The sequence below is a fragment of the Xiphophorus maculatus genome, chromosome 21 (genome assembly GCF_002775205.1).
Source record: "Xiphophorus maculatus strain JP 163 A chromosome 21, X_maculatus-5.0-male, whole genome shotgun sequence".
Taxonomy (NCBI): Eukaryota; Metazoa; Chordata; class Actinopteri; order Cyprinodontiformes; family Poeciliidae; genus Xiphophorus; species Xiphophorus maculatus.
This window is the reverse complement of record NC_036463.1, coordinates 25,764,543-25,777,217: the sequence shown is the minus strand read 5'-3', so window position 1 is coordinate 25,777,217 and position 12,675 is coordinate 25,764,543. Positions and strand designations below refer to the sequence as shown.

Sequence of the window (12,675 nt, the reverse complement as noted above, 5' to 3'; positions counted from 1 at the left end):
TAGACATTAAATCCGCTGTAGTTGTCATGCCACGGCGCTAGATGGCGCTGTGGTTTTAGCCTGTAGCCGAAACGCGCGTCCGCTTCAGACCGTGTCAGAGGTTGAGAAAACAGGTGAAGTAGCATAAAGCTTATTTAGCAGCTAGCTTAGCATAAAGCTTAGCATAAAGCTTAGCATAAAGCTACCTGACATTGACATTGACATTACCTGACAACCCTCTCGCAGTCCGTTCTGCGCATGTGCAGTTTCACACCTTGTTTTCCTGAAACCGCTCATTCTGGTCAAAAAGCGCTGGAGGCTGTAAACAAGCGGCTGGATCGCAATAAAATGTTATTTTCTCACCGAAAACCGTTTAGACGGCCGAATGTGGACCGATGGGATCCGTCCGCTGTCCCTGGTTGTACCGGGGAACCAGCATGTCCGCAGATATTTCTGTAGAGCGTAAGTCCGAATTATTTTCAGAACTTTACTGAATATTCATGGATTTTTTTATTCGAGCACATCTAAAATATTATAAAGAAAATGCACCTTTGATACACCTGGAAAGAATGTTACTCATTTAATTTCCCTTGGTGCTAATTGGTTTTACTACAAGGTGTAGAAGGAAGACTAGATATTAGCTTCTGATATAATATCAGGTGAACTATTAACATTTATAAGCGTTTTTAGAGGAAGTCTTCAGTATTTGTGTATTTTAGCAAACCTGGTTTCCACTGTTTGTTCTGGGTTTCTGAAGAAAATGATCCCCTCAGCATGATGCTGCCACCACCGTGTGTCACTGTGTGGGTTGTGTGTTGGTGTCATCAAAGCCAAACACATTTTTCATGCATCGCCTAAAATACATGTGGCAAACCACGAGTGAGTGCAGAGCTAAACATTTATGTTGTTCCACTATTTTTCAGGTTTTACTCATGATACTTTTTTTAAAAATTTTGTTCTACTTTCTCTTGGTCTGAAGCAAAAAATCCAGTGAAATTTGTGCTTTTAATGAAAACATTTCTTATAAGGTGTGCAAGCTTCATTATTTGTGCTTTGTTTCTAAACTGTTCAGTTTTCAGAGAGACTGACCTTCGTGTTACACCTGGTGCAGCTGTAAAGAAACTGTGCAGATGGAGGTTATTTCTGGCAGTTACGTTTTGACACTTTTTACAAACCCAGTCATGAAAAGAAGGACATGTCAGAAGGTTGTGCCTCCTAAAAAACAGTCATTTTAATGTAATTCCAAGAGTAAGCATCTAAAATGCATGAAATATTTACCAGAATGCTAAAATATTTAGAAAAGTTTCAGAAAATCAACCGTGTGATTCAAAACTAGCTTAACCTGCTAGCGACATCGCTAGTTTATTGAGCTAGGCTAGTTAGCTATTAATCAGTTTCAGATTCTCTTGTTAATGTTTCAAAAGCTGCTCTAGTTATTGTTTTCTATAGATTTGATGACATTTTAGGCCTTTACAAGGAACATTTGTTAATTTTTAATGCTTATGAAGAACATAAACAATACTTTTAGAAGCACCAACAGTTAGCTTTAGCAGCTGTTAGCAGTTTGGTTTTGACTGATTTTGCTGTCAGGTTTTAAATGTGACTTGTTTTAAACAACATCAGGCGTCAGAAACTAAATGAGTTTTAATATCCTGAGGTGAACGGCGGCGGGTCGACCCGCCTCAGACTCTGCTAAACTCAGGAAAGTTTTTCAGTCAAACCAACAGAGTTGGTGTCAGTTTGTAAAAGAGATTTCATTTCATTTTCTTTCTCTTTGTTTCTTTTGTTTTTGCTTCTTTTTTTACATTATTTTGTCCCGTTGGGTTTCTTTCTGACCAGCTGTGCTTGTTTCTTTCACGTCGGCCTTTTTGGTGTTTTTGTCATTTTGTGATGGCCTGTGATTGTTTGTCGCATTGCGTCCACTTTGTGTCTCCCTCTGGTTGTTTTCCATCTTGTTTTTACAGCCAGATTGTGTCTTGCTTTCTTCTCTTAACTGTCTCTCTCCGTTTGCTTTTGTTGCGTCTGTTTTGTGATTTGTTGTTTCTGCTCTTCAGATCTTTGTGATTATTTTCGTCCCAGAGTTTTACTGGTTGTTAAAACTGAGTGATTGTTTCTAGAATCATTGAGGTTGATTGTAATTTTCTTACAGGCAGGGATTATTTCTTGGGAATGTTTTGTTGGATCAGTTTTTAGTCATTTTTGGTTTGTGTGAAAGTTGTTACATTTAATCACTTTACAACTACAATGCAGTTTCATTATTTCAGCTCTTTATTCTCATGTTCCTGATTCTCATGTTTGTCTATTTACAGCCTCGTTGTGTTTCTTCTTGTTTTTGTTTTGTGTCTGTTTCTATTGGACTGTTTTCTTCATTTTGCACATTTTCTATTTTTCTGTATTATTTTGCCTGTTTGTTTGTTATTTGCTTTATGCAAACAACAGCAGCTAACGGCTGAATCCTCCCGTCCTTTGTTGGGACTTAACCTGTAATCTTCCTGTGATCTGATGGTTTATGTCTGAGTCAATAAGCAGAAATAATGATGATGTAATCGACACCATGAAACCGTTAGCCGCCACAGATAACTAACTGGATTCAGACTCAACGGGATTTCTCCGTGTTCGATAAAAACGAACATGTCAGCGTGGAAATCTCAGCTGTGCCAGAGCTCAGTGTTGTGTTTTCTTCTGTGTGGCCTTACAGTGTAACAGGTAAACGTGTGCATGTGGAGGCGCGCGCACGTGAGGCTCTGTCCTCCAGGATTTCATGTGCTTGACTTTGACCTTGAGTGGAAACGAACGTGGCTTTTTAAGCTAATCCTTTTCAGGAGGATGCACTGTAATAGTCCCAACGCTCTCCTGTGGCCTACTGTAACCACACACACACACACACACACACACACACACACACACACACACACACACACACACACACACACACACACACACACACACACACACACACACACACACACACACACACACACACGTTAAGCTCTGCATCTGTGTTTGGGGGATTTTATGGTTTTTAATCAACCTAGAAATAAGATTAAGCACCTCTGTGTCAGTTTACCTGACATATTTTTTTTTACCTGAGCTTCATCAGACATGTTTAGAAAGAACCGTACTGTTTAGCTATTTGTTTTACCTTTGGTGTAGAAAATTTAATGCTTAATCTTGCTAAATTAACTGAAGTTAAAAGCTAAAATAATATTAAACAATCATATTTTAATAATAAATTAATTCAGCCTTGAGTTAAATTAACTACCTGGATGTGTTTCAGTGTTACAGCTTTTCTTTAACACCAACTTTCTGTCCTAAAAGCTGCAAAACTGAAAACTAGCTTTAGCATCTAGCTATGGCTATTTAGCTTAGCTCAGCTAGGTAGCTATGTTTTTGTTTTAAATTAAAATAAATTTTATTATTAGATATTTAAATCCTACATCTACAGTTGTTTTCAAGAAGCCTGCTGGAAATTCATAAACATTTAAAGGGAAATGTATGTTTCTAATTTCACAAAGAAGAAAATAAAGAACTGTTAGCTTTAGCCGAGGCTAACAGCTTAAACCGTGTCAACAGTGGTAGATAATCAGATTAAACAGATTAATGTGTTTTTATGATGAGATTAAACAGAAGGAAGTTATTTTTCTCATTTATGGCTTCATGCAGCTGATTATATAAAAGTGTAAAAACTAATTTCAGGTCAGATCACAAACCTTTGATTCCTGAACAAAATGTTATAAAAATATTTTATCAAGCTGAAGAGATTAAAGTGAATTATTAGTTAAGTTTTTGAATGTTGTTTATTTTACAACAGAAGATGGTTAATTCTCACCGATTGATAAACTGATCAAACTTCTGATACTCTGAAAAGGCGACAAGATGGTTGAAATGGAGTAACTGCTATCTTCACTTGTATTTAAATGAAACTTTCTGAGTCATTTAAATATAGTCACCTGTAGAAAACATTTATCTAACTTCATTCAGACGTTTATTGGTCTCCTCTTCATGAAACATGTTTTACAAACGACATAGAAAGTTCAGTTTTGAGAGGATTTGTTCCTGAGAACGTTGGGAAAGTTTCCCTCCTGCAGGAATCGTTGTGCTGACAGGAAGGATTGTAAAGAAATACTTCAGGCGCTTTAGTAACGGCGTGTTTGTGTGTGAAGTCCCTTCCCTCGTCCTCCCTCCGTTCAGCTGTCCTGGCTGCTGGCGCTCAGCTCTTCCTCTCTGTTTCAGGACCCGGCTGGGATCTTTGAGCTGGTCGAACTGGTTGGAAACGGCACCTATGGGCAGGTCTACAAGGTAAGACTTGCAAAACCTCAGAACTCGTCTTACTGTTCAAACGCCTGAACTCACTGATAGCTGATATTTATTCACTAAAACAAAAAGGTTTTATATTTTATATAACTCACTGATTGTTTCATATCCACATTTGGGTTGTAACTAGTTACATTTACTCAGTTACATTTATTTGAGTAACTTTTTTGAAAAATGTATTTTTATGAGTATTTTTATTACTCTGTACTTTTTACTTTCACTTTTTAATTTTACTAAAAAATATTTCTACTCTTACTTGAGTAAAGTTTCTGGATTTTCTTCCCACTGAATGAAAAACATGTTTTAACCAGAAACTCGCCTGCAGTTTGTCTTAAAGTTTCTGAAGTTTTTTATTGAAAGAAACTGATTTGGAAAATTAGTAAAACTGCATTTAAAATAATTTAGAAAATTATTATGATGAAGCGATATGGAGCTGAATAAATTAATGTTTTGTTGCGTATTTGAAATATGTTTTAATCGTTTTCTGAACTGAATATATAATTTTATTTTTACGTGAAAAAGGGGCAGATATTGTAAGTTTATACTTCTTTCTGCTCCTTTTCATTCACATATATTTACATAAACTACTAATATTTATTATGCGTGAATTAAATAAAAAACTAAATGAAACGTTTGAGACTTTAAAGCAGGTTAAAAATGTATTTTTCCTGATTTAAATCTCATTCTAACGGTGGAATCGCTCTGAAAACAGGCTGTTTCTGTCTCCTCCTCTCTTTATTATGACTTCACATCAAAAAATCTTATTATCACAAAGACATTCAGGTTGTTATTGACTTCTGTGAGAGGCTGGACAGCAGACAACCTGCCGGTTTATTTTTGTGGATTGTTTTACCTTGAAAGCAATTAACACGTCTGCTGGATGCGGCGAATCGATCTGACATTTCTACAAGTTGACACCTCCTCTGCAGAAAATGATTGATGGGGCAAAATTAACACAATCTGTGTGAGCTTATAAAAAACAATGAACACATGAACGGCTGTGAAAAGCTCCCCTGCAGTCGGACTGTTGGATTCTCGTCGTTCTTCGGCTGATTCTGGATTTCTGGGCCAGAATCTTCCTGATTTCAGAAAACCGATCCCTCTCCTACACAAACGCTTCAGCTTATATAATATGCAGTTTCTGCTTCGGAAGCATGAATTAAAGATTCAGACATTTGCACCAACTTCACGTTTTCTGTTTTATTTTGAAAACCCTCAAACCATTTTGTTATTTTAATTTGTAGAAGTTTGCAACTGGATCCAGAACCCGTTGATTCGAACGCTGCCAGTCCAACACATTTGGTTTAGCATGCTGCTGTTGTCACTTAGACTTTTCTAAAAATCAATCTTCAGGACCAGAAACACAGTTTTTTTTAGTTTGACAAACGACTGATAATGCACCGCTGCTGCAAATCATCTTAGCCCTGATTAGCTTTCAGCATTAGACTCTCCAGGCTAGAAATGAATGAGAATTAATTATCATTCTCTGTAATTATCCCAAATTAAATAATTTTATTTCCTGGAAACTTCGTGACATGGCTTCTGTTTTTCAGAAATTATAATGAATCTGAAGAGACGTAGAAATTTTGATGTAATTTTTTCTCAAACATGAAGACAAACCTTTAAAAGGTCAAATAGAGAAACTGAAAGGCTGAGGTTTAGAAACCGGATCAGGTTTCTGGTGTTCCGCCCGTCTCCGCCTCGGCTCCCGGTTTTTATTTTAACGCTGACGGCGCTGTGGTTTTGGAAAGAGGAAGAGAAGTCTGGCTGATGTTGCAAAGCTGCTCCTGCAGAGCAGCGAAGCGTTAAAATCAGTTAATTCAGGCGTGGAAGTGAAGCGGCTGCGCAGGTTTCCTGCTGACTGCGGCCGTTTCGGTTTTCCTCTGAACGGTCAGCCAACGAGGAAACGTCTTCAGGTGGTGTTGGGTCGGATGAGGCAGGGAATCAGAGTTTATTCAGTCTGTCTTATTGATTGGAGAGCAGGAAGGATGGATGTTGCCTTTATTTCAGCTCCCTGTGAAGGTTTTCTGTGTTTACACTGTAAAAACTAGCAGGTTACAAAGATTCTCCTGCAGTTCATTCAGAGACAAAAAAATATACACCTGGGCTGAGTTTTTCAACTGAAAAATTCGACCTTCATTTGATAAGTAAACGCACCACCAGGACGAGCTAGCAACACTCTTCGTTGTGGAAGGTTTTACCGACAGAAGGAACCTCAAACTTAGTTGCTTTCAGCATCAGTGATGTGTGAGGAGCTATTTAAAACACACTTTCTGACATGTCTGCAGCTCATTCAGGGAGAGAGCAGCACTTTAGCAGCTAACAGGAAGGCTGAACAACAAAGGAAAATACGACTAAATCCGATTTTTTTTTGTCCATTTCTGACTTTTTCTTGCCAGTCTGAGCGGCCCAGTCCCCATTTTTAACGCCCCTTCCATGTGTGGAACTGAATCGGCCGTGTAACTGATGTCGCGGTTTTGTTCTGACGTTAAACCTGCGTCGTAATTCTGCACCAGAAGAAGCCAGACGGTAAAACTGGACGTAAACGAGGCTGTTACAGTTACTAAAGGTAACAAAATAACAAAAAAGGTAATTAATTGGGAAAAAACTAACTAGAACTAAATGATACTAAAGCATACTAAAATTAAAGATATAATCTTTTTTAAGGTTATGAATCTATCTTAGCTTTTTGAACTGATGTGAAATTGATTTTGCATTCATTCCTCGATCGATGTATGAATGACGTCACAGTTTGACCTGTAATGATAACTAATGTTACTGAACGATAAATTATTTAAGTTATTATGATAAATCATAATATTGTCGTTTTCAGACCATTTTCAAGTAATAAAATGATAATAATAGAGTAGGAACACATTCTCAAAGATCAGTAAACTTTAAATTAAAATTTAACTGGAACTGGGAGACATTAAAAATATACAACATAAATAAACAAAAGAACAGAAACAACAAATAAAATGAATCAGTAAATCTCTGTAAGCAAAGATTTTTGTTTAATCCTTCATTATGTTACGATCAGCAGCTGAATTTTAACAAACGTTTCAGTTTTGGTCTCCAGTTGAACTGAGAGTTCAGAACCATCAGGCATCAAAACGCCTTCAGGAGTTTCTTCTTCCAGGAATCTGGATTCCCCAAAGCGACGCTTCAGCGCGTCACCAGGCGCCGTAACCACCGAGGTTTCCTTGGTGGTTTCAGCTTCTTCTTCTCTGTACGTTTCCTGAGCTGGTCTCCATCAGCCGGGACGTGATGAGGAAGTGTTGCTTTTTCTCATGAATCTGATGGATTTGCTTATAGATCTGTTATTTTTAATTGGTCTGAACTAAAGCAAACAGCAACCTTTCATCTGTGACCGCCCTGCCGTTAAAGAAGCTCTTATCTCCTTCTGATTCCCTGAAAGGCTTTAATTTGGAGACAAATGTTCGGATGTTGCGACGCCACGGCCTTTTGTTCGCAGAGAGGGGATCTTTTGTGATTCTGCTTCCTGAAAATATCACAATATGTGACTCTTTCATGCAACCTGCAATTTCCAGGGTGATCTCACTGGGCGAAGAAGGAACCAACAAATTACTGTCGGGTTCCTCCTGAAACCAAAGTAAACGGGAACAAACGAGCCTTTTAGAGGAAATCATTGTGAGGAATTTGGCGCATGACGTGTAAACTAAACAACGTGACGTGTTTTTACCTCTGACCAGGTCGTGATCTGCTCTCCACTTAACCACAGGCTGCAGTGGGAGTTAATTACAGTACAACCTGTGTTTGATCAGCTACAACATATTTACCTTTTAAATCTAGTTGGTATTTCTAACCTTTCTAGCTTATGGTCTCCTGCAGATTTTTGATCATTGTTTGATTATTGCTCCATCATTTTCTGCATTTTTCTTCCTTGAAATTTCAAACTTTTTTGATATATTTAATGCTCACAAAACATTTTTTTTAACCAAAATGATTTCATGTCATCATGTTTCCTTCTTATGGTGGAAATTGTTACATAAATCACATTTTGGCTCCAAACTGGGTTTTTCTAGACATAATCTTACAAACATAGAAAGCTTGGAGTAGAATTTTCTTGTAGATTTGTAATTTTAGTCTGTAATCTTTCATCTTACTTTGAAATTCACATTTTTGCATATTTTTACACTTCCACTTGGTTTTCTAGTGCTTCTGAAAACATCCCAAGCATTTGAAAAGAACTCATGCAGTTGCTTTTTGTTTTTGGTGTTTGGAAAATGAGCCTTTCAAAAACCCTCCGGAATGTAACATCACCTAGCAACCACCCCGTTACCTAGCAATTCCAGCAGAATTCCGCCCATTACCTAGCAACCCGGGCGGAGCTCCAGCATGTTTGCTCAGCTGGTTTTACTGCTGTATGTGCTGTACAATGGCTGCTGGACAAGACCAGTGTCTTGTTGTTGACTTAATGTCCAGAAACCACTTGCTGCAGTCTTGTTGGTTGTACTGGAGGCTCCACTTCTGCTTTTCAAAGATGTGCAGTTGTATAGTTGCCCATCTGTTTTTCACTCGTACATGAAAATGGCTGCAAGCGTTGAGTCGGGGGGCGTGGCCAGCAGCTTATCTGAGTGAAAACTGCTCGTTCTGAAAAGAGCTTAAAACAGACTAAGATGTCATTATCTAGAAATAATTTTGTGCAAAAAATGTAATAAATATGTTTTGTGTAGGCCGTAGACCGATCCTAACCCGTTCAAGGAAGCATAGTAGGTCACATTTAAATGAACTAAAGATTATAAGTGGCTAGTTGTGAGTGCAATCATAGGGGCAATTATACACTTCCTGAGGTGAATGCAAATAAATTATAGACGCCTCTGGATTTATAAAACAGGATTTCTATTACAAACTCTTATTTAATGTTATTTAGGTAATCAGCTCCACCTAAACACCAAAGAAAAGGTTTTATTTTGGTTTGTATCAGCAGCACTGGATAACTTTCATTGTGGAAATGTGAGATTAGGACAGAACATCCTGGCTCCATGTATGAATGTTATCTCTAGATTGTTACATGTCGCCTCGTTGCTCTCGCCTGTTTGTCCAGAATGGCATCAAATGAAACCGAGTGCAACAATGTTTGCAACAGAGATCACTCCTAACTGGGTCAGGCTGTTTTCTTCTCTACTCTGGACAAACAAACTTTATTTAATAGCTCAAAGACTCGTCATAGCATCATAAAGTCAGCTGTGGTTCATCCTTTAGATTTAATAAGGAAGATAATATGTTGTTACAATAATTTAACCGTAAACTGAGATGGATGTGGATCGGTTATTAAATGGCAAATCTGTTTCCATATCTGTTGAAATCACTGCAGTTTTATCACATTTTTATAATTCTTCTTACTCAGCAAATAATCTACATCTAAAGATAAAGTCACTTGGATTTGACAAGTCAGATTAACAAAATATGATTAGAACTAATTCAAGATCTGTTCAGAAAACTAACCAAACTCAAATTCATCAAAAACTAAAAACACAACATAAATGGATCCAGCAGATAATTTCCTGTGCAGTCGAATGAAACGGTGAAACCAGAAGCTTAAAAGAGAAACGGGTCCTGACTCGAGGCGAACTGCACGATACAGAAATAACAATCCAAGGAATGCAGATTGTGAAATTAGAAACTAGACCAGGTATGTGTGGGCAGCAAAAACCAAAACCGGAAGAATAAAATCAACGAGATAACAAACTAGGTTCAGAAAATACAAAAACTAAACTATCCAAAACATGCTGATAAAAATCTGAGATGAAGAAGTGAAGCATGACATAAACACCGAGGGAGAGAGAAAATTTCTTTTTTTTCATTTATGACTCTGAGAGGTGGAAGAAAATGAGAACAAAATAAAACCTAAACATTTTATTTTGAGCCCTTAACGCTGTCCTTCAGGATTTGGGGGCTTGTCCGGGATATTTATGTTTCACAATTTGCAACAGAACTGTAATATACGTCTTTTTTTAGTTTTTACCAGTTAGAAACATCTCTCAAATCAAACACTATGCAAAAAAGTAAACATTATTTTTTAGCCCATTTCATTCTAGTTAACTCTAATTACATTTTAAACCCAACTTTAGTAATGGCACAAACTCACTGATAGAAATAACTTTACTGGACCACATTTATCCACATGAACTACGTACAGCAAAGTTCATGTTTTCATCTGATCTACAGGAAGTTTTTATTCCTGAAACAATCGTCTCCTGTTTCTCCAGCGGTTAGCTAAAGCAGGATGATGTTTTACCGGGACTTCATAGAGTCTGATGGGGTTTTAGTGAAACTGTCAGTTTGCAGGAGATCATATCGTGTATTTGCATGTCATGCAGAGTCACATCAAAGACTCGTTTCTAAAATGTCTAAATAATAATAGTGTTCATTCACAGCAGCCTTGTTTGGTCTGTTTTAGTCCAACTCTTGTCCGTTTGTCTAGTCAAAGTCTGTTTCGGTTTGTGGAGGTGTGAATTCACAATCAACTAAAACTATAAACCTCTTTCTGCGGTTCTAATGCATATGTGAACGCCAGGCAGACCAGAGACCGCTCCAAAAGCAGGAAGTGGACGACAGTGCAGGGCATTCTGGGTAAATACAACCAAAACAAACCTGCTAGCCTCGTGCTAGCAGGAGAAATGGCTCGTAGTCAAAAGAGAAATCCTCCAACCGCTAAAATCTGACGCCTCCTCATTTGGTGAGGAAGGAAGTTGCGCTCTGTGTCTTCTTCAGAGGTTTTTATGTAATTTCTTTCAGTGGTTTTTAGTGCAGCGCCCCCACAGGCGAGGAGGGGAACAGGTTACTCATCAGTCGAACCAAATCTATCGCACTATCAGGCTTGAAAACACATTTAGAAACCGATTTCTGATCCGCATAAGAACCAAATTACATCCAAATCAGACTGATTATTTTTCTGAATCAGTAGATTTTAAAATGATAGTTTAGTAAAAAATGTTTTAGTCAAAGAAACCAGAGAAATGCATTGTATCTTCTCTTCATTTAAACGAGTAGTTCCTGTAGTTCGCAGCTGTCGGTTTCTCTTGCTCAGTTTATTTCTACTGACTCGTCATCGTGACATTGTTGGAGAATCCGTCTCTCAGCAGCAGAAAGGACTCCTGTCTGCTCAATTTGGTCCAATTAAGATAATTTCTCAAGCGCTTTGAACCATCTGAAGATGATCTGTTTCCTCTTCTAAGAATAGATTCGTAGTAAAACAGCTTCCCTTTAAAGCTCCCTCTAACTCAAAGGCTGACGGATCATCTGACCTTCAGCGTCTCGCTGCAGAAACAGCATGAGGAGACACCAGGGAAGTAAAATCCCTCGGCGGAAACTGACAGATGTTGTTTCTGGTTTGTTTTTGAGGTCTGGAGGTTTGAGTTGTGCAGAGAAACTGAGACGAAGGCCGCTTTGCGTCCGTCCGTCGCCGCTCTGGGCTGATTTCAGGATGTTTTATTAATTTCTGGATCTTCCGGAGACGACAGGTTCACACAACAGTTGGGATTAAGTTTCTGTGAACGATCACAACATTATTAGCTTCCGCCTGGAGAAACTGTTAAAAGATGTGAGCTGTTTGAGTCGTGTCGCACTGAAAGTTTCTGCTTTAGACAAATTATACAAGCAGAAGCTGTAAGACTGTCAGGGAATCCGCCTCAGAGAGGTGAGTTCAGGCAGATTTATGGTACCTGGACTGAAACAATCCTGATGCAAACTGAGAAAAATTAAACCGACCACAGAAAGCGGAGTGTGATTCATCTGTGAAGTATTTTTAAATCACTGCCTGTATTTCAAAGACTCATTAATCATTCCCGTCCAGACACAAGTGCAAACAAAGTTCTGGACTCTTCAGCAGAAGTTTCCTGGAGTTTCTGTGTATCAGGAAAACCTGCTGATTCCTGCTCCAACTTCATACAGCTTTAGGTTTTTATTTTAACTGGACAGGTTTTAGATTTGCTGCTGGTTCACCTGAATGTCTCCTCTGTGAGAAAATAAATCAATATTTCTATTGTCTTCTTAAACTGGAAAGCATGAAGAAATTTAAAACAATTTAATAGGTTAAACTACATGGTTTGTTTCGTCCATCCTTCCAACATTTAGCTAAACTATGAACTACTTACTGTACTTATTACAGTAAATAAGGAACTACTTACGTTAGCTTTGGAGAGGCTAACAGCTAGCATGCCTGGGCTAACCTGCGACTTGTACTTTTTTCTTTAAAGAAAACTTTATCAAGAAAACGATTGGCATATAATATCTGTAAGTAACGTAACATGACTTTACATGTTTACTGTAACCCAACATGACATCAGCCATAAACATGCTGAATTATACAGAGCTAATGTTAGCTTCAGGGGCGGCTAACGGCTAATTTCCACCTTG

The 12,675-nt window shown here is 38.1% G+C and overlaps 1 protein-coding gene across 8 annotated transcripts in view; it reads left to right on the top strand.

Moving 5' to 3' along the window:
- Window positions 1-12,675, top strand: part of LOC102237216 (traf2 and NCK-interacting protein kinase-like) — a 49,967-nt gene that overhangs the window by 1,881 nt on the left and 35,411 nt on the right. For all 8 annotated transcript variants that reach the window (XM_023326142.1, XM_023326140.1, XM_023326139.1 and 5 more), the window contains exon 2: window positions 4,213-4,278. In XM_023326142.1, the coding sequence (XP_023181910.1) occupies window positions 4,213-4,278 (66 nt within the window). The remainder of the gene's footprint in view (window positions 1-4,212; window positions 4,279-12,675) is intronic.